The 22712-nt window shown below is 44.0% G+C and overlaps 1 protein-coding gene across 1 annotated transcript; it reads left to right on the top strand.

Moving 5' to 3' along the window:
- The first annotated feature begins 55 nt into the window (after window positions 1–55).
- On the top strand, window positions 56–22686 carry MLKL (mixed lineage kinase domain like pseudokinase). The gene is given in 8 exon segments (XM_019941493.2): window positions 56–11745; window positions 14138–14377; window positions 14380–14589; window positions 16762–16895; window positions 18946–18961; window positions 18964–19096; window positions 19430–19479; window positions 19737–22686. Coding segments are annotated over 7 exon segments (1110 nt in total). The 5' UTR covers window positions 56–11745; window positions 14138–14139; the 3' UTR covers window positions 20066–22686.
- The last annotated feature ends 26 nt before the right edge of the window (window positions 22687–22712 follow it).

Raw genomic sequence — 22712 nt, forward strand, 5'->3', positions numbered from 1 at the left:
GGCGCAGAAGGGTTTGGGGGGTGTGGCTGGTTGAGCAGGAAGGAGTATTTATTCGATCGCTGACCAGGTTGTGTAGACTTGCTGGGGTATAGTGATGATAAAAATCAGACCAACCCCTATCTTTTTATTCGATTTTATTACTGTTTGGTTTTTTTTTTTGGCCACTGCCTCGGGGCTTGCGGGATCTTAGTTCCCCGACCAGGGATCAAACCCACGCCATTCACAGTGAAATCGCGAGGCCCTAACCACTGGACCACCAGGGAATTCCCTCGTTAACTGTTTTTAAATTCTCTGCAGACAGCATCTCTCCCTCACTGCTTATACCTGGAGGTGGGCATAAGGGGGCATCACTCCCACGAACTGCCTTGGTACACAACAGAGGAGGTGTTTCTTTTGGAATTCATCAGACCACAGCTAAGACTCTAGTTGACTTTTCTAAGGCTCCAGCAACAAATGCCCAATGTAGGAACTAGAACTTCAGGCCAGCTCAGTCTGGGTGAAACAGTTTCCCAGGATATCGTCCCAAGCCACCACATCAGAACCACCTATGGAACCTATCAAACCACAGATCCAAGTCCTCAACACTCAGAGTCTCATTCAGTAGGTGCGGCAGAGGTGGGCTCTGCATTCGCCTGCACAAGGATGCAGAGGCAAAAATGAAAGTGGAGGCAAGCTGATGTTGGCGAGACTGTGGCCACATGGAGGGGCCCCTGCTCCTGCTGCCTCTCCCTGCTCGAGAGAGCAGCTCCCAGCCTAAAGGTTAGGGTGACCTGTCTGAGCCAATCCTCCCTCAAGCTCCTGGAATCAGGCCATCGAAGCAGCAGAAATCCAACCTCCATTCCCTAGATGCTGTTGGGAATCCAACCATGGAGCATCACTCCCCAGGGGAAGGAAGAAAGAAAAAGCAGGAGTAAAGGAAGAGATCAACTAGTTGTAAATATGTGAGTCCACCGGAGACAGGCCTAAGATGAGCAAGTTTGAGCAAAACATTAATTGGAAAAAAAAATTCTTTGAAAAGATTAAAACAGAGCTTCCCTGGTGGCGCAGTGGTTGAGAGTCCGCCTGACGATGCAGGGGACACGGGTTCGTGCCCCGGTCCGGGAAGATCCCACATGCCGCGGAGCGGCTGGGCCCGTGAGCCATGGCCGCTGAGCCTGCGCGTCTGGAGCCTGTGCTCCACAACGGGAGAGGCCACAACAGTGAGAGACCCGCGTACCGAAAAAAAAAAAAAAACAAAAAAAAAACAGAGCTAGTAAGAAGTGTCAAAATCTATGTGAGTTTGTAGCATGGTAATGAGAAGATTTAGGGGGAAAAAGGAAACAAAAAACAAGCCAATCTATTAATGAAAAGGTCCACTCAGTGAATATTGGACAGACTCCCCCAGAGCTTCCTACTGTGCTGGCTAGAACTTTCCAGGGGGTTAGGAATTTCCACAAGGCCTTGGAAGGGAGAGAATGAGCCCCATCCTACAGAAGAGAACCATATAGAAAGTGCCCTTAACCTCAAGCCAGTTGGCACTCACAGTGCAGTCCCTTCTGGAGTCAGAGAATTTTATCTTCAAGTGCAAGAGACCCAAGGAGGAGTCAAAGATTAGATGCTAAAGCCAGCAAGGGACATTATCAAGATGCCAGCGCATCTAGCATGATGGGAAAGCCTGAAGCTTGGAGCACGTGATTATTTCTGTAGTGGGAGAAGACAGAAAAATCATCAAGCAAGTTTAATGTTTACGTGGGCGAAGGGCCATTTAAATTCTGATCAGTGTAAAGTAAATACGCAGGTTGACTGACTCTCAATGACCCTAGCAACTTACCTGATTCTCTAGCAACAACCCAGCTGCCCTGGCAGTGGACAGGGCCATAGCCGTTATCTTTATTTCTGGCATCGCTCTACCTCCAGACATGCTGTCTTTGGGCGTTTCTCAGCTGACCTGAAGAACCACCCTCTTAACTTGACTCTGTTCCACTCCTGCATTGGCTCTAGCCTCCCATCTCTGTCTTTGAACTTTGTACTGTTTCTAATTGTGCTCAGCGCAAAGCCTAACTTGTAACAGGCCCCAATAAGTGTTAGTCTTATCTCTGTCAGATCTCTGGCAGGTTACATTGTTTGGATTTGGTTTTCCACCGGTTCCCTGGCCTCTGCTGCCCTCTGGTGACAGCATGCGGCTCTGCCCCCTTATGACTGGAAATCAGATGTCTGTGATTGTAAAATTCCATCACTTTTCCACCTTACCTGTTCTCTTAACTTACTGTTTTGTCTCATCTACTGTTTTTGAGAGGAAGATGGAACTATACATATGAACTTTCCAGTTCTAACTTTCTATAAAGATATGATGGTTGCAAAACAAGATGGAGATTTCTTTACAATGAGGTAATAACGGCACAATGAAGAACTGTTACCTATTAAGGTTGCTACAGGGTGAATGTGAAATTTGGAAAATGCCAAGAGTCTCATCTGCACTCCATCCCAGACACCTTATTAGCTTATAGTGGGGGAGGTGGAAGAAGGAGTGATAAGAAAAAGAAGAAAAAATATCATTTTGGCAAAAGCATAAAGGTAGGGGGCTGTCTTCATTTAGGTTCCCTAAAAAGCAAACCTTAAAACAAGAACATTCATGCATGTAGTTTATTTGGGAGGCAATTGCAGAAATAAAGAGTGAGAAATTGGGAAAGATTAGACAGTGGGGGAGCCAAATAAGAATGAGTATGTGAAGTTCTCATACGGATTCCACAGGGGCATCTTGAGAAGCAGACAGAATACCTGCCAGAATTGTCCACCTAAAGGACAAGAGGCTGGAACATTTACCCACAGCTCCCTCTCCTATTGGTTGAGCATTGGTGTCAACACCCTTCTCACTGATGTGCTGTCCCAGCATGCAACGCAACCAGATTCCTTGGCTTTGACAAAGGTCCTGGAACAAAAGCAGAAAGACAGATGTGTGCAATTGAAGTGGGATGCAGTCAGTACAAGCTGAGTGTGAGCTTGCTAGGGATTATCCACCAGAACTGTGGCTGAGTTCCCACAGAACCTTCCACCACAACTGAGGTTAAGACCAGAGGTGGACTGAAGGGATATGACAAGGATCCCAGACATGTCTGCTACAGACCCCAAAAGGCTAGATCCGCAGTGGAAGAGCAAACCAGAAGTAAAACCACCTTCCCAGGGCACTGCAAGTAAAATTACCTGCATGGAGTGGAGAAAAAGCTCTTTTGAGAATATAGAACCCCAAGCATAGCCCTCATGGTGGTCTGAAGCGTGGATTCACATAAACTGTGTGGTTTGAAACACCTCAAGTCAAAATTTTAGTGTAAAATATCCCTGACAGGTGGAGCCAGAAGGCTCTCAGGAGAAGCACTTATAAATTTTGGTGGAAAAATATGTAGCTTCAATCCGGGCCTCAAAAAATTCCCACAGGGCTTCCCTGGTGGCGCAGTGGTTGAGAGTCTGCCTGCCGATGCAAGGTACATGGGTTCGTGCCCCGGTCCGGGAAGATCCCACATGCCGCGGAGCAGCTGGGCCCGTGAGCCATGGCCGCTGAGCCTGAGAGTTCAGAGCCTGCGCGTCCGGAGCCTGTGCTCCGCAACGGGAGAGGCCACAACAGTGAGAGACCTGCGACCGCAAAAAAAAAAAAAAAAAAAAAAAAAATTCCCACAGATAAAATTCCAAGGACTATAAGCTCACAATAAAAACAAAACAAAACACACAGGGAAAGAAGGCACCATGAGTAAACGCTGATAGAAACAACATGCAACAAATATACCAACAAAGACATCAGACATAGGAATTATGAGATAGGCTAGATACTTGCCATTTACTCTCCAGATTCACTCTCCCCTTCTTTCCCATCCCTCTCAGTACCCTGTGAGGCTGATCTGTGTGAACTGCATCAGTGTGTTCTTTTGCATATTGACTGCCAGTTCTGCAAATACAGGCACTGGCAAGAGACCGGCGGTCCAGGTGTTTATACCTGGAACTCTTTAATTTACTTCAGCAGTGGTTTGTAGTTTTCAGTGTACAAGTCTTTTCACCTACTTGGTTATATTTATTCCCAAATATTTTATTCTTTTGGCTGCTATAGTAATTGGAATTGTTTTCATAATTTCCTTTATTGTATTTTTCATTGTTGGTGTATAGACACACAACTGATTTTTGTGTTAATCTTATATCCTGCAACTCTGCTGAATTCCTTCATTAGCTCTAGTAAAATTTTTATTTTACATACAAGATTATTACATACAAGATTATGTCATCAGTGGACAGAGACATTTTTACTTCTCGTTATCCAGTTTGAATGCCTTAAGTTTTTTTTCTTGACTAATTGTTCTGTCTAGAACTTCCAGTACAATGTTGAACAGCACTGATGAACATGAGCATCCTTCTCTTATTCCTGATCTTAGGGAGAAAGCATTCAGTCTTTCACCATTAGATATGATGTTAGCTGTGGGTTTTTCATAAATGTCCTTTATCAAGGGGAAGTTCCCTTCTGTTCCTGGTTTGCTGAGTGTTTCATCATGAAATGGTGTTGAATTTTGTCAAAATTTGTTCCTGCTTCAATTGAGATGATCATGTGGGGTTTTTTCCTTTGTTTTATTAATATGGTGTATTATATTGATTTCATATGTTGAACCACACTTTCATTCCTAGAATAAATCTCATTTGGTCATATAAAGGCGTACAATCCACTACTGTGTTTTAGGATTCAGTTTTCTAGTATTTAGTTGTGGATTTTTTCATCTATATTCATCAATGGTATTGGTTTGTAGTTTTCTTTCTTGTGGTATCAGGGTAATGCTGGCCTCATAAAATGGGTTAGGAAGTGTTCTCTCCATTTATCTTTTTGAAACAGTTTGAGAAGGATTAGTGTTAATTCATTTTCAAATGTTTTGTAGAATTCACCAGTGAAATCATCTGGCCCGACCTTTTATTTTGGAGGGAGGGCTTTGATTACTGATTCAGTCTCTTTACTTGTTATAAGTCTGTTCAAATTTTTCTATTTCTTCTTGAATCACTTAGATTATTTGTGTGCATCTCATCTAGGTTATCTAATTGGTTGGTGTACAATTGTTCATATATTCTCTTACAGTCCTTTTATTTCTTTTTTATTATTATGGAAAGAACACTTAACATGAGGTCTACACTCTTGACAATTTTTAAAGTGTACAATATATTATTGTTGACTGTAGGTACAATGTTGTACAGCAGTTCTCTGGAGCTTATTCATCTTTCTTGACCGACACTTGATGCTCAATGACTAGTAACTCCCCATTTCCCCCTCCCACAGCCTCTGGAAACCACCATGCCTCTTTTTGATTCTATGAATTTGATGTTTTAGATACCTCTTATAAGCTGAGTCATGCTGTATTTGTCTTTCTGTGATCAGCTTATTTCATTTAGTATAATGTCCTCGAGGTTCATCCATGTTGTTACATATTGCTGAATTTCCTTCTTTTTTAAGGCTGAATTCTATTCCATTGTAGGTATATACCACATTTACTTTATCCATTCATCTGTTAATGGACATTTAGGTTGTTTTCACTTCTTGGCTATTGTGAATAGTATTGCAATGAACATAGATGTGCTATTTCTTTGAAATCCTGATTTCAACTATTTTGGTTAAATACCCAAAAGTGGGATTGCTGGATCATATGGTAGTTCTACTTTTAACTTTTTGAGAAACCTCCGTACTGATTTCCATAATGACTGCACCATTTTCCCTCCAACAGTGTGCAAGGGTTTCAGTTTCTCTACATCCTCACCAACACTTGTTGTCTTCTTCTTTTTTACAATAGCCATCTTGATAGGTGTGAGATGATATTTCATTGTGGTTTTGATTTGCATTTCCCTAATGATTAGTAACATTGAGCATTTTTTCACATGCAAGTGGGCCATTTGTAAGTCTTCTTTGGAGAAATGACTGTTCAAGTCCTTAGCCCATTTTTTTCATCAGGTTATTCATTTTTTTATCATTGAGTTGTAGGAGTTCTTTATATATTTTGGAGATTAACCCCTTATCAAATATATGGTTTGAAAATATTTTCTACCATTCCATAGGTTGCTTTTCCACTCTTGTTTCTTTTGCTGTGTAGAAGCTTTTTAGTTTAATATAATTTTACTTATTTTTGTTACCTGTGCTCTTGGTGTTGTATCCATGAAATCATTGCTGGGGTCAATGTCACAAAGCTTTTCCCCTATGTCTTCTTCTAGAAGTTTTACAGTTTCAGGTGTCATGTGTAAGTCTTTAATCCATTTTGAGTTGGTTTTTGTGAGTGATATAAAATAAGGGTTCAATTTAATTTTTTGGCATGTGGATATGGTTTTCCCAACACTATTTGTTGAACAGACTATCCTTGTCCCATTGTGTATTCTTGGCACCCTTGTCAAAGATCAGTTGATCGTATATATGTGGATTTATTTCTGGGTTCTCTATTCTGTTCCATTGGTCTATATGTCAGCTGTTATGCCAGTACCATAATGTTTTGATTACTGTAGCTTTGTAATATATTTTGAAATAAGAAAGTGTGATTCTTCCAGTTTCGTTTTTCTTTCTCAAGAATGATTTGGGGGCTTCCCTGGTGGCACAGTGGTTAAGAATCTGCCTGCCAATGCAGGGGACACCACAGGTTCATGCCCAGGAAGATCCCGTGTGCCGCGGAGCAACTAAGCCCGTGCACCACAACTGCTGAGCCTGCACTCTAGAGCCCACGAGCCACAACTACTCAATCCCATGCGCCTAGAGCCCATGCTCTGAAAAAAGAGAAGCCACTGCAATGAGAAGCCAGTGCACCACAATGAAGAGTAGCCCCCACTCACCACAACTAGAGAAAGCCTGCATGCAGCAATGAAGACCCAATGCAGCCAAAAATAAATAAATTTTAAAAAGAATGATTTGGCTATTTATGATCTTTTGTGTTTCCATATTAATTTAATTTAATTTAATTTAATGCTGCATGAGGGATCTTAGTTCCCCAACCAGGGATTGAACCTGCACCTCTTGCAGTGGAAGCATGGACCATTGGACCACCAGGGAAGTCCCTCCATATTAATTTTAGAATTGTTTTTCTATTTCTCTATAAAGTGACATTGGGAGTTTGATAGGGATTGCATTGAATCTGTAGACTGCATTGGGTAGATGCTCATTTTAACAATATTAAGTCTTCCAATCCATGAACACTCGTCTTTAGATTTATTTGTGTATTGTTTAATTTCCTTCATCAGTGTTTTGTAGTTTTCAGTGTACAAGTCTTTTACCTCCCTAGTTGATTTATTATTCCTAAGTATTTTATTCTTTTTGGTGCTATTGAAAATGACATTGTTTTCCTAATTTCCTTTTCAGATAATTTGTTGTTAGTGTATAGAAACACAACTGATTTTTTACGTTGATTTTGTATCCTGCAACTTCACTGAATTCATTTATTAGTTCTAACAGTTTTGTGGGCTTTTTAAATGGCGTCTTTAGAGTTTTCTATAGATAAGACCATGTAATCTGCAAACAGGTACAACTTTACTTCTTTCTTTACTATTTTGATGTCTTTACTTTCTTTTTCTTGCCTAATTGCTCTGGCTAGGACTTCTATTATTATATTGAATAGAACTGGTGAGAGTCAACATCCTTGCCTTGTTCCTGATCTTGGAGGAAAAGCATTCAGTTTTTCACCACTGAGAATGATGTTAGCTGTGAGCTTGTAATATATGGCCTTAGTGATGTTCAGATAATTTCCTCCTATTTCTGATTTGTTGAGAGTCTTTAATCATTAAAGAGTTTTGAATTTCGTGAAATACTTTTTCTGCACCTATTGAGATGATCATATGTTTTTATCCTTTATTCTGTTACTGTGGTGTATCACATTAATTGATTTTCATATGTTGAACCATTCTTGCATCCTAGGACTAAATCCCACTTGGTCATGGTGTATGATCCTTTTAATGTGTTGTTGGATTTGGTTTGCTAGTATTTTGTTGAGGATTGTTGTATCTATATTCAGCAGGAGTATTGGCCTGTACTTTTCTTATATCTTTGTCTGGCTTTGGTATCAGGGTAATGCTGAGCTTATAAAATGAGCTTCGAAGTGTTCTCTCCTCTTTAATTTTTTGCAAGAGTTTAACAAAGATTGGTACTAATTCATTTTTAAATGTTTCGTACAATTCACTAGTGAAACCATCTGGCCCTGGGCTTTTCTTTGTTGGGAGGTTTTTGATTACTGATTCAGTCTCCATTACTAATTATAGGTCTGTTCAGACTTTCTATTTCTTCATGATTTAATCCTGGTAGGCTGTATGTTTCTAGGAATTTATCTGTTTCTTCTAGGTTACCCAGTTTGTTGGCATATAATTGTTCATCACAATCTCTCTCTCTCTCTCTCTTTTTTTTTTTTTTTTTTTTTTTTTGCTCATGCTGCAGGGCTTTGTGGGATAATAGTTCCCCAACCAGGGATCAAACCCGGGCCCCTGGCACTGAAGACCCGGAATCCCAATCCCTGGACCTCCAGGGAATTACAGTCACTTTTGATCCTTTTTATTTCTGTGACATCAGTTGTAATGTCTTTTATTTGTGACTCTTTTTATTTGAATTTTCTCTCTTTTTTTCTTAGTGAAGCTAAGGGTTTGTAGAGTTTATCTTTAAAAAAATAAACTGTTTCACTGATTTTTTCTATTATTTTTCTGTTTTCTATTTCATTTATTTCTGCTCTAATATTTATTTCCTTCCTTCTGTTAACCTTGGGCTTAGTTTGTTCTTCTTTTTCTAGTTCCTTGAAGTGTAAAGTTTGGTTGTTTATTTGAGATCTTTTTTATGTAGGTATTTATTGCTGTGAACGTCCCTCTCAGTACTGCTTTTGTTGCATCCCCTAAGTTTTGGTATGTTGTGTTTCATTTGTTTCAAGGTACTTTCTAATTTTCTTTTGATTTCTTTTTTGACAGGATAGTTGCTCAAGAGTTGTTTAATTTCCACATATTTATGAATTTTCCAGTTTTCCTTCTGCTATTGATTTCTAGTTTCATTCCACTGTGGTCAGAAAAAATACTTGGTATGATTTCAATCTTCTTCAATTTGTTAAGACTTCTTGTGACCTAACTTCTGATCTATCCAGAGCAGAAGCTACCTCTTGCTCCAGAGCTTCTTGCTCCAGACCTCCCCATGGAATCTGGCTGAAGCTAGTCTGCACTGAGACTGCATCCTTGCTTAGCTATTTTCTCCCCCTGCCCTATCCTACCCTCTATCCTGAGAGCCTTCCTTCAGTAAATCACAACGTACCTGATTCTCTTTTTTGGACTCTGCTACTAAGGAACCTGAGCTAAGAAGAAAACTGATGATGCAGTAGGTGGAGAAAATAGCAGGAGAATATAAATGAATAAACACCCCAGACGTCCTCTACCCAGGTCTTCCCTATCCAAAAAGTCTTCTCATACAATCCAATTCTGTCCTTTTAGAGGAAACAGCCTGATGAGTTAATGAATGTCATTCCTCAGACTTTCTAGCTGCGGACACAGCTAACTGTAATAAAACATGACTTGCACCAAAAGAGAAAGCTCTGCAGTGACCTTAGAGGAGGAAGTTGATTTCCGCCGAACCCCCCACCCCAGCTTAAGTGTGTCTCTTCCTTCACTCCCTTCCCCCAACCCCAATATTTTCAAGCACCGAGAAGCAGACACAAGCACCTTCTCTCTAGCTCTGTTTTTTGCTCATCTAATCTTTCCCATACTGTGTCCTGGTTATAATAGTTTCCTGGGACCTTATTCTTTTCTGAATCTCCGGCCCCAAGCAGAGGGCCTGGCCCCAGGAGTACTCTGTAAATAATTACTGAGAAATTTGGGGAAGGTGGGGGAGTGTGGAAAGGGCAAGGGGAGAATACCAGGAGGAAGGAAGGATCCTTCGCTCTGAGCCAGAAGGAAAGAGGTTCTAGGGAACCAATGCACCCTGAGCCTGGGGTTTGGCTACAAGAGCCCTGTGAAAGCTCCGAGAAGGCGGGCCAGACTTCCCTGTCCGACACCCAGTCCTTTAGCCGGCTCAGGGCAAAAACAGCCGCCGATAAAGCTGATTGGGAGACACGTGGAGGGGCCGGGCTCAGGGGCCGTGAGCCGAACGTCGCTTGACTTCGAAGGGGCACATCCGGCCGGTGGCAGCCGGCGTCGGGTGAGTCCCGCTCCGCCAGCGGAGCGCAGGGCGCGCGGCACGGGCACCGAGGGCAGGAGGCGCGGGGACTCGGCACTTCCCCCAGGGTCTCGCGTTCGCAGACTTCTCGCCCGGGAGGAAGGCAGTCGTCCGAGAAGAGAAGCCGAGGTGCCTGCCTGGAACTGTGCGCAGGACCGACTGGACGCCCTCAGGAGGCACGAGGGTGAGTCTGGCAGTCGTCCCGGGGCGCGCGCGGTCCCCGGAGGCGGCGGGGCTGAAGGGCGCAACCAGATTCCTGGGCAGTGAGGGGAGAGCCGCAGTGGGAGGTGGGGGTGACCCACGGTCCCATTTCCTGGAACTCAGGACCGAGTTCGTTTTCTTTCCTCGGCTCTGAGGGTGGAGCCGCCCGCTCGTGTCTCCGACTGCTTCCAGCTAAAGAAGGCGCGGCAAAGGGGTGGGCTCCAGGTGGAGGTCGTTGTGGAAGGGCCTCGGGAACCCAGCTCAGAAGAATTGGCCAAGCAGCCCCAGACAGACAACTCCAGACAGTGGGACATTGCCAAGGGAGATGATTCCAGATCTTGATGATTAATGCCCTCTTCCTTTTCTGGGGGCCCATTTTAGACACAAGGAGAGTAACCTTATGTAAAATGTCTCATCAGGAAAGGTTGCTTGGTGGCATTTTTCGGAAGGGAGGAGGAAATGGCATTAGAGTTCTCAATGGATTTATATTGTTACTACCGTTTTAAGATTTTTCACTTTTAAAATTAGTGACTTTTACCCCTCATTGTTTTTCTGCAAGTAACATATCCTTATCAAGGTTGTTAGCAGGTTTACATATTACAAATAGCACCTCAATGCACGTCCTTAGTATCCAACTATCTGTACACATATGAGCTTTTCCACAGCACAAGTTCCTAGAAATTCACATTGTTGAGTCAAAGTATATATGTATTTATATTCCCTTTCATCCTTTTGGTATCTTTATCATATACTTAATAAGCCCTAAACAACTTTAGTAATTATAATTTTAATATCTTATAGGTAAGTCCCTTTTTATTACAAAAATCCTTGTTATCGCTACTAATTTTCTCTTTCAAATGAACTTGAGGACCATTTACTTTCAGTACCAAAACGTGCCATTGCGAGTTTTATTGGAGCTGCATTAAATTGGATTTACCTTTGGAAAGGATTGCCAGGTTTGTCATTTTTAATCTTCCCAGCTAGAAAAATAACAGTTCTTTCCATTTCGTTTTTTGGTTTTTATTGTGGCCATGCCTGGAGGCACTCGAGATCTTAGTCCCCCAACCAGGGATGGAACCCGAGCTCCTTGCAGTGGAAGCACGGAGTCTTAACCGCTTCTCTGCCAGGGAAGTCCCTCTCCATTTCTTGAAGCTTTGTTTTCTGTGGTTTTCCTCATACCACATTATCACTCTTCCTGCGAAATGTATTGTTTTAAATTGTTGCTTTGATGAGTGGGATATTTTTTCCGATTATCTTTTGATTAGTTGTTTCTGAGATATGGCTTTTTTGATGAGGCTGACAATAAGATAACTGAAGCTTGGAGCTATGAAGCTGAAATCCTCAAGGTTCCTTGAGCAACATTTTCACATCTGCCTTTGTCTCCGGTGGACCAGAGAAAGGTATATAGTTCATTGCCCTCAGGAGTCCCAAGAAATGGCCTTGAAGCTCTCTGCTTAGCAACTGCGAATAGCTGGGCAGCCTGAGACCCACTGAGTCTTTTTAGGCATGCCCTAATACCTGTTACTTCTCTTGTTAGATCAGTATAACTCCAAGGCAACAACAAAAATGTATCAATTAGTTGCTTATTTGGTTTGGCTTCTGCTAGTTTCTTACTCATGCTTTTAAACCAGATTTGGGCTCCAGACCAATTACCTTCTTGGAATAGAACTGTTGAGATTAACTTTGTTTAAAAGTACTTTAGAGGGACTTCCCTGTCTGTCCATTGGTTAAGACTCCGCACTCCCACTGCGGGGGAGCTAAGATCTTGCCTGCCAAAATAAAAGTCCTTTGGCAACCGTTTCTGTGGACTTGTACTTATTTAAATGCAACCTTTCCCTACCTCAGGATCTTCACCTATACAATGCAGATAACCACAGTGAGCTTGTGGTTCCAAAGCACTTAGCCTGTAGTAATCATCGCTATTATCATCATTCATTACTGAACACAGTTGCCTTTGGTTGCAAGTACAGCAAACACGATTCAAAGGAGCTTAAACAATAAGGAAGATTACTGGTTCATGAAACCTGTAATTGAGGAATGGGGTAGACTTCAGGGTCAGTTCAAACCACCAGTGGCTCAATGTTGTCACTGAGGACTCATTCTTTTCTTTCCGTTCTGCCATCTGTAAGTTAGCCTCATTCCACAGCTTTAGAATCAGGGCTCCATGCTTTCTCACTCATATTCAGAGAGAGGTTGAGAGTTAGAAGCTGACTTCCTGGGCTGGCTTAGGGGAGCCAGGACGTTCCCCAGCAAACGTACCCCTCAAAGTAGCCCAGGTGCCCAGTTTGAACCCATCACTGTGATAAGCTACTAGGAATTGTCTGATGGCTTAGACCAACGTTTCTCAACGCCTGCACTATTGACATTCTGGGCTGGATCATTCTTCGTTGGCGGGGCGGGGTGGGAGGCATCCTGTGCATCGTAGCACCTTGACCTCTACCTGCTAGATGTCCATAACACCCATCCCCTAGCCGTGGCAACCAAAAATGTCTCCAGACGTTGCCAAGAGTCCCAGCAGGGAGTGGGGGGCGTGTGCAAAGCCACCTTCAGTTTAGAACCACTGGCTTAGATACAAGTCTCACCCTTAGAACCAGGGGTGGGGCCAGCTCCCCACAAACTGATTGCTGAATGGAGGAGGAGCAGATAGTCACAGAAAATTTGGGCAACAATAGGAAGTAGAGAAATGGATGCTGTGTAGGCAACACAGATGTCTACCTCAACCCCTCTGGGCCTGAAAAATCTCTTAGTCTTTAGTGCAAAGGCCTCTGAGGGGTCAGCACTTACAACATGAAGGCTTATTGATGCATCGGCCAATGGGGAGGCTGGAACAAATTTACAGAGTGCTAAAAACACAGTAGAGAGGGATGGAGGTGAGGACCAGGAAGGCAGGGCTGCTCAAGCACTGGGAAGAGAGACAGAAAAGAAAATTTGAGACTGCAGAAGCCAACTTCTATTACAGTCCTGAATATCCTCAGCTGGCTGTGGCCAAGGTAGTAAACTGAGGCTTCATGGGCAATATCCAGTTGACAAACATATTTTATTTGACCAACACAGTGTTGGACTGCACAGTTTTTAAAACATTTTTTGACTTGGTTGCAATATTTTAAATTGAGAGATTTAATATAAAAATCCAAATTTCTGATTGCTCTTTAAAAACTAGAAGATCTTCCACCACTGGGCCCTTTATCCTTGAAGAGTTGGTGACTTACTAGGTAATCCTTGCCTTATTTGGAAAGGGCCTGAGCTTTTCAACCTACTATCCTATAGTCACCCCTATACTTTGGCAGGATATATTTGTTAGAATAGGCTAAATTTATTTAATAAATAGACCCCAAAATATAATGTTTCAAATGCAATAGAAATTTAGTCCATGGCAGATATTCCAGGTTTATGAGCAGCTCTCCTCCAAGTGATGATTCCGGGATCCAGGATTCTCCCTTCTTGGGCTCTACCACACCTAGGGCTACATCATCCTGTGTAACCAGCTGACAGTGTGTGAAGGAGACAAACCTGACTCAGCCCAAAGTAACACTTATATTACTCACACCCCATTGGTGAGAACTAGTCACATGGCCACATCAAGGTGCAAGGAAGGCTGGGAGATGTAGTCCTAGCTGGGCCAACACTTTCCAGCTAAAACTGGAAGATTTTGGTGGACAGCAAGCCATCTCTACCTTACATGAAATTGATGGGGAGACCTCTACAGCCATTTAAATCACAGACACCCTTAGCCCAGTAGTAAATATGCAGGAGATTCCTGGGACTTAAACAAATTCCATCTGTTTCTTCCAGATATGGATCAATTGAGGCAGATCATCTCCTTAGTCCAGCTTATCTACAACCAGTGTGAAGAGATGAAATACTGCCAGAAACAGTGCTGGCATCTAAGGAGCCATGTCCATGGCCTGCTGCAGCCTCTGCAAATGCTCCAGGCCCAAGGAGAGAGGAACCTGCCCACCGAGATAACCACTACCCTGAAACGTTTCCAGGCTGCCCTAGAGGAAGCTAAGGAGCGGATAGATAAGTTCAGCAATAGATCCAGAAGTTTCTAACAGCAGGGCATGACAGAATACTCTTCAGTGGAGTGAACAAGAGGCTGAGAGATGTCTGGGAGGAGTTCTCACTGCTGCTTCAGGTGGATCAACGGATGCCTATTTCAAGCATCAGCCCAGGAGCATTCTGGCAACAGGAAGGTCAATAGGATGCAGAGGAAGACAGGAAGGTTATCCAAGGACTGAGAAGTGGTAAGGAGTTTTTTTAGATGGGGGGACTCCAAATGGTGGTATATTAGTCTCATTTTGGTTTACCAAAAAACCAGGAAGGCTGAAGAGGTTTTAGCAGGTATCTATTCATGTAACTCAGAACTCCGGACATCCCTGGGTACAGACATGGTGGGGGCTGGTGAGATTTGAGTGTGCCACCAGTGGCGGGGTGGGGGTGATACTGATGAGTCGGGTTTCCCTTTCCATTCTCTTTGATGTCAATCCTCCCAGCCTTAGTTTTTCCAGGACGTTCCATTAATATGTAAATTATCCAGGAAGAAAAATTCACTAATTATCTAAACAAACAGGAATTGAGTACCATGTGCCAGGCACTGTTCTAAGTGCCGGAGATTCAACACAGAGCAAAATACTCAAGATCTTTGCCTTCACGGAACATAAAGTCTGCAGATAGAGGGCTAAGTAAATTATTTTATCTAAAGGCAATAAAAATCATACACATGGTAATGAGATGGAAAGTGACAGTGGGTGCAGCGAGAGTGGTCAGGGTGACATTTGAATGGACACCTTGAATAATCAAAAGGAGTGAGTCATGTGAAGTTGAGGGAGAGGTGCATGGCCAGGAAGACAATGAATGCAAAAGCCCTGAGGTGGGAATAAATATGGCCTGTGCAAGGAACAGCCGGAAGCCAGGATGGCTTTAGTGTGGTAGGTGGAGAGATACCAGATGAAAGTGGGGAGGTAGGCCAAAAGATACAGGAGCAAGGTCATGCAGGTCTTGGTAGGCCTGATAAGAATTTTAGATTTGGGCTTCCCTGGTGGCACAGTGGTTGAGAGTCCGCCTGCCGATGCAGGGGACGCGGGTTCGTGCCCCGGTCAGGGAAGATCCCACATGCCGCGGAGCGGCTGGGCCCGTGAGCCATGGCCGCTGAGCCTGCGCATCCAGAGCCTGTGCTCCGCAACGGGAGAGGCCACAACAGTGAGAGGCCCACGTACAGCAAAAAATAAAAAATAAATTAAAAAATAAATAAAATAAAAAAGGACACTTTCTATTACTACCATAACTTGAAGACAAGAATCACTTATCACAAATAGGTGACCACAAATAAAACCAAAACAATGTTATTAAATTCTGGCTGCATGATGCCTCCTGCCCAAAGGCCTGCAGTTCAGACCGGCATTCTCTTTGTGCAGAGGAGATGTCAGCAGATTTAGGGAGGTATTAAAGACATCCAACACCAAACTGAGACTTTCTTCTTGGCGTAATTGGAAAGACTGGAATTAAAAGAAGGATAATTTTCTCACTATGTCATCTTGCATACCACTTATCCATACTTTTGGAAATACTGCCTTAGATCTTTCTTGGAAATCATAAAGTTTATTCCTTCTCAACTCCCTACACTAGTGAGTTTTATGAGAAGTAATTTTGGACTGTAGGAGACACTGTTAGTGCCTATCCAGATGGCCTCTGATCCTTTTTACCTGCTCTGCACACTCATCCCCCACTCAGCATACTTTGCTGCTAACAGCTCATGGCCACCATCTGCAGAGGAATATCCATGGGCGCTGGAGCCCCTTGGCCCTGAGAGGTGAAAGTGCCCGGGAGCTTTATAGCCACCTGTCCCTGTCCCTGTTCCTCTCCCCCCAACCCCACCCAGTCCACAGTCATTGAACAACAGGTGTGAGTACAAAAGTCCAGCTCCTTTGCGTCGTGCAGAACAAACCCTGAGGGGTAGTTATCCTCTAGAGGTCCCCTTGGGGTCAGGCTGAGCCTGGAACTTCACCTGAAGTCACACCCTTGCTTGATTTCTTCTCCTTCTCTGTCCTGCTTCCTCTACTCCCTCACCTGGTTTCTCCTGGGAATACCTTCTTAATCAATCACTTGTACCCAAATCCGTGGCTCATGATCTGCTTCTGGGAGAGCCCAACCTAAGGCCAACTCTGTGATAACACCCCAAACTGGGAGGCAGGGGCTCCATTAATCCAAAACACTTAACACTTACTAAGTTGGTGGGAACCCCAGCTTCACATTCTGTTTCAACCAGAAGGGTCCTAGTTATGGTCCAACCATCCCGCCATGCCTCTGAGCCCTTTGCTTTGCTCAGTGCTTCCCAGGCAGAGCGCCACAGAGGCGTACAGCTCACAATTGTCACATCTCACCTCTGCATCCCTGTTTTCCCACCTACCCGTGGATAGCAAAGTCTGTGCAAAGGTCACTAATGTTCCCTGCCTTTGGTCGTGTCAGGCTGCACCATTCGGAAACACCTGCAGAACTCCACAGAAACATCAGCAGCACGAGCTTCCTGGTGACTAAAGACTGCAACGTGAAGGTGAGTATGGCCTTCCAGGGGCCCTTTGAGTTCGACCTGTGTGACTGTTTGGTGCTAGGAGAGGGACGCACGTTTCCCAGAGGCCTGTGCCTGCTCGTTTCTCTGCCTTCAACTGAGTTCAACTCTTCCCCTGCCTGGACAGCTTCCCGTGTGCCCACCACAGGACAGACTCAGTCCTGCCTGCTCTTCTGATGCCCGTCGTCCACCACTGCCCAGGCACTCAGCAGGGATGGGCTAAGAGCCATTTCCCCTTAGATGCCTGGACACCACTTCTGTGTCCCTGCAACACCCATGAGGGGATCTTCTTAAGCCCAGGTAGGCATTCAGACTCACAGGCCAGCCATAGCCCACACTTGGCACCTGGAGGCAATTAGAAGGGCATCACGCAACACAGCTTGCCAGCAGGGCAGCATCAAATCCTTCTCTCCAGCCGGAGACGCCACACCTGTCCCCACAATCCTCCAGGAGATATTCTCCTCATCCTAGGTGTGACAGAAAGAGGCTCCCCCCGGGTGGGTGCGAGGCCATCCAGGCTTAGAAGCCTCACGACTCACAGGAGTCAATATTCTTTCTTTTTTTTAGATTATTTATTTATTTATGTATTTATTTTCTTTACTTTTTTGGGTGCATCGGGTCTTAGTTGCGGCACATGGGATCTTCGTTGAGGCATGCAGGATCTTTTGCTGTGGCACGTGGGCTCTTCCTTGTGGCACATAGGCTTCTCTAGTTGCGGTGTGTGGGCTGTCTAGTTGTGACACATGGGCTTTCTAGTTGAGGTGCAAAGGCTCAGTAGTTGTGGTGTGCCAGCTTAGTTACCCCAGGGCATGTGGGATCTTAGTTCCCTGACCAGGGATTGAACCCGCATCCCCTGCATTGGAAGGCGGATTCTTTACCACTGGACCACCAGGGAAGTCCCCCAGTAGCTCTTTATAGTCCCCATCCCCCCGACCCCTTGTCCATAAACAACTTACTAATCACCCATCATTTTAAAATCAGCAGCAATATTACTTAGGAGCATAGGTAACAGTCAGCGTTTGTCAGTTTCCCAGGGGAATAGAGCTAAAAGGTCCACTGAAATTCGGATTCTCCTATGGAAGAGAAAAGGCTTCTGTTAACTCGATGTCCACAGTTCCCGAGTGCTAAAAGAATATTTTCTCTGTCATCCACAGATAGCTTTCTCTGAATAACAGAAGACGGGTCTTTTCTGCCTTTCAGATGTCTTTCCCCATAGCTGGTGTCATATAAGTGTTCACAAAGCACGGGCCTTCTCACACCTGACTGTAACATGTGCTATTCAGCCTTTCACCCCTGGTGGCTAGCGTGGAGCCAGATGTCAGAGGATGTCAGTGCTCACTGAACATGTGAATGAAAGGAGGAGGAGCCACCTAAGTGTCTAATCCTTTTTCTGACCTTGCCCCTACTTTTGGATCCCTGGCTGCGTTTAGGGCTTGCAGCCCTCTGCACACGGATGGTGCTGATGACAGATGTGCATGGACCAAGGAGAACGCACACTCCCATGGCTTGTGCTGTGGCTTCTTTAAGAGCATGGCATTGACCGTGCAGGGTCAGTGGGGTAACAGGCTGCCTATAGGTTCAGATACAACAGAGAGGATACCCCTGTGTTGGTTTTTTGTGTGTTTTTTTGGTCTGCTTCCGAGAGAAAATGAGCCATCGGTGACTCCAGGCACCCCGTCCACACTCACTCAGTGGAGCTGAGTCGTCAACTGAGAAAGCCCTGTATCTAACGTAGTAACACTAGAACAACAACATACCAAGTCTTACAGGTGCTTTATAACCATCGCCTCAAGTAATCCTCATGCCTCATTTTATAGAGAAGAAACCTCTTTGTGTTTCTCTTGGTCGTTACACCATAATAAATTGAACCCAGGATGCCAGCCAAGAGAGTAGCCACAGAGCCAGAAGACACCACTGGAAATACATCCCAAAGGAAAAAAACCATCCCCTGAAAATCATGTGTAGCATCAACCCCTTCCCTCTATCCCCCACCCGAGATGGTGCTGTTTCTTTCTGTCTCTGAGTCATTATCTAGCTTGCAGGATTTGAGTTGAGAAAACACAGACTTCCATCAGCTGACCAACTAAAGGAAAAGAAGCAGAGAGAGTCAATTCTGCCGCATACATCTCACCTCAGAGACTGGAAAATGTGTATAATAAATATGACATAAAAGCTGAAATATACAGGTATGTTTATGTTCTCGTGCAGATTCTAACTCAGATGAACGGGACAAGAAAGTCCAAGTCAAATGCCATTAGGGAGGAGCACCTTAACTCTGTTGAATGGAATTGGGTGGTAATCAGAAAATTCACCGTGAGGACTTCCCTGGTGGTCCAGTGGTTAGGACTCTGCGCTTTCACTGCCATGGCCCAGGTTCAATCCCTGATTGGGGAACTGAGATCCCACAAGCTGCTCAGCACAGCCAAAAAGAAAATCCACTGTGTTTTCTGGAAATGGCTAGAGGGGCATGGGAAAAGGGAAACTTGTTACGGTTGTTCAGTTTCTTGGTTCTCTTTTAGCTTTGGAATCGTCCTCTGGGAAATCGCCACTGGGAAAAGCCCATTTGAAGGTAACCAGTGTGAAAGTTGGCTCAGATGGTGCTGGGATTGGGTCGCCTTCCAAGAGACTAGAAATTCCCATCAGTGCTGTCCTGGGCGCTTTGTTCTTCAGTGTGGGCATTGCCTGCGCTTGTCATTGGGGTCATTGGAAGCTCCTGTTTCTTCAGTTCTCAAAGTCCCTGGTTCCATTGCCAGCCATCAGCATCCAGAGAGATGTGTGTGTGCCAGAGCAATTTTTAAGCCTCCCATCCTATCATTTCCATGCCAGGCTGTGATTCCAAGAAGATCTACCAGCTGGTGGCTGTGGACCGGCACCAGGAGCCAGTGGATAAAGATTGCCCTTCACAGTTGCAGGAGATCATTGATGATTGCTGTGCATATGAGCCCTCCAGGAGGCCCTGTGTTGAAGGTAGGGCTTTTTCTGGTCTAAAGAGCATGGGCCACATGTGTTACTTAACATTTGTGAAAGATTTTCCTTATGTATCACAACCAGGGGTTGTTTTGCCCTTCGGGGGACATTTGGCAATGTCTAAAGACATTTTTGGCTGTCACAACTCAGGGGAGGTGGGGTGGGGTGGACATGCCATTGGCATCTAGTGGATAGAAGCTTCTCAACATCCTACAAGGCACAGGACAGCCCCCTACAACAAAGATTATCCGGCCCAGATATCAATAGCACAGGAGTTCAGAAACCCAGCCCTAAGGGCATTGTTTAGTCTAAAGTTGGGTTGCGAAGGCAGATTACTGCAGCCTATATTCTTTCTCTCCCTTCCTTCTCTTTTCTCAACATCCTGGGGGTAATTTCCTCTACTCAGACTTTTTTTTTTTGCGGCACGCAGGCCTCTCACTGTTGTGGCCTCTCCCGTTGCGGAGCACAGGCTCCCGACGCGCAGGCTCAGCGGCCATGGCTCACGGGCCCAGCCGCTCCGTGGCATGTGGGATCTTCCCGGACCGGGGCACGAACCCACGTCCCCTGCATCGGCAGGCAGACTCTCAACCACTGTGCCACCAGGGAAGCCCTCTACTCAGACTTTTATTTCACCAGGTTATCAGCTGCTCCTCCATTTCTTTACACCATCTCCCTCCCTGGGAATGTCTCCCTCTCCCACTCTAGATCCAAATTTCTCAGACTTTCCACGAAGCTCCAGACACAAGAGAACATGATTCACAGGCAGTAGCCCCGGATTGGGGAAATGTTTCCACTGAAGTTGCTACAGAGTTCAAAGATACAAAGTAATGTTTTTCTTATCTTTATTGTGATATGTATCACAGGACAGTAGTGTATAAAATATATATGTGCAATTTTTTTTAAGTCAGAGGAAAAGAACATCACATATCCACCCCTGGTTAAAGACTAGAACATTGCTACAAACTCAGAAACCACGTATGAGTCCCTTGCTTTCACATTCCTCTCCTGGAGTAGGACAGTGGCTACTCCAATATTTGTTGACCGAATGAACTAGAAAATGAATGAATGAAGGTACTGCTAATGGTAGAGGGAAATTCATGGCTTTCCCCAGAGCCTGGGGATGTGGCTTACCACAAGTGTAAACTTTCTTTGGCATATTTTAACCTTGACAGTTCTTTCAAATTTTTCATTTAAATTATACGTTCAGGTCCATAAAAGTAGTTACTATCATGTAGTTTAGGGGAACCCATTAGTTATGTCTTTTGGTGGAGAAAAAAAAAAGACATCCATCTAAACAACTCTTCTATGAAGTGGCGCTTAGTGCATTTTTTTTTCAGTCTTTTTACAAATGGGCCAACGGGGGGTTGGTGTTTAAGTAATCACCCATAAAGTTGTAAATGGGAATTTCACCCCTAAAATGAAATACAGCCAATACCTTTCTCCTCTAACTATATAAAACTTTTGGAAGTTGGAGACAAGACTATAACCTTCTGGCTTGTGTGTTTATTCTTTCTCTTCTAATTAGTAAACATGGCCATTAGGTGGATCATGAATGAATATACTCTCAGAACCTTTTAGAAACATTCTGTATATTTTTCACTAAGCAGCCCTCTGTGTTGTCCAGATTTTTTTGCCATGTGATATTACCTATTAATTTTTTTTTAATTTTCAAAGAATCACTCAGTGTTTGATGATGTGCCTATGTATTCATTGACAAGGAAAGCAATTCAAGATATATTTTGAGATTAAAACACAATTCCACCTATACCTAAATATACACATTTAGATAGATGACGATTTTAAACAAAGTAACTAATGACTTCTCTGGAGACAATTTTTCTTTTTTGCTTCTATGTATTGTCTAAATTTTCTGCATTGGACATGCAGTTACTTATATAACAGTGAGAATCACTCAAAATGTTTTTCATTCTATGCCATAATATATGTATTTGTTTACAAAATAACATTCCTTTTCCTCATATTAACCTTGCTATAGCTCAGTAGAAGCTCCCTTAGGGGCAGGAAAAGGAAAAAAAAAACTACAAATGCTAATGTTCACTTTAGTGACAGGTTTGGAGGAGGAGAATATTGAAAAGTCAATTATTTGGATAATCCAAGGCTTTCAGTTGTTTACACTCTCCTCTGCTACTAGTTCCACTCAGAATTGGAAGCTGAGCAAATGAAATTCGGCAGTGTGCAGTCTGTGCCTGCGGTTTAGATTTTTAGGTCTTCCTCCTAAAGGTGAGATTTCGTCTTTCAGGGAAATGCTTGAAAAATGTTTGCTGTCAAGTGATGTGACGGTAGTTTAGTAGCAGGCAGTTTGTTGCAATGGTTTGGGATTGAAGAGACCGCGTAGGTAAGTTCTTTTGCATGAGCTCTTCAACCCACTGGAGGATATACAATATATGAACAGGATTGTCCCACTCCTCTTTACCGGCTCCGGGATACTGCGGGCAACATTTTGAAATTATTGGATTAGCTACCAGCCTTTGGATAAAGACATCTCCTTCACCAAAGACTTAGGGAGAAATAGCATAAGGCACAGTTTTAATATTTTCATCTTTCCAAAATGGACCAAGAAATCTTTCTCTTGCCACTTCCTCTCGCCACAAAATTCAAATAAAGAGCGGTAAAACCCTTCTTCCGCTTTTCTCTTTGGGCGAGAGTTGACGGACGTAGGTTTCTACCAATTGTACGAGGCCTTCTCGAGCGTGGTCCCGCCTAGTCCGTTTACGAAGGATCAGCCAATGAGAGCACCGCTGTTTCAGCCAGTGGCGACCAAAGAAAGAAGAAGAGAGGGTATTGGCCGCCGACTGGGACTGCTGCCCAATAGGA

The sequence above is a fragment of the Tursiops truncatus genome, chromosome 19 (genome assembly GCF_011762595.2).
Source record: "Tursiops truncatus isolate mTurTru1 chromosome 19, mTurTru1.mat.Y, whole genome shotgun sequence".
NCBI classification, from domain to species: domain Eukaryota; kingdom Metazoa; phylum Chordata; class Mammalia; order Artiodactyla; family Delphinidae; genus Tursiops; species Tursiops truncatus.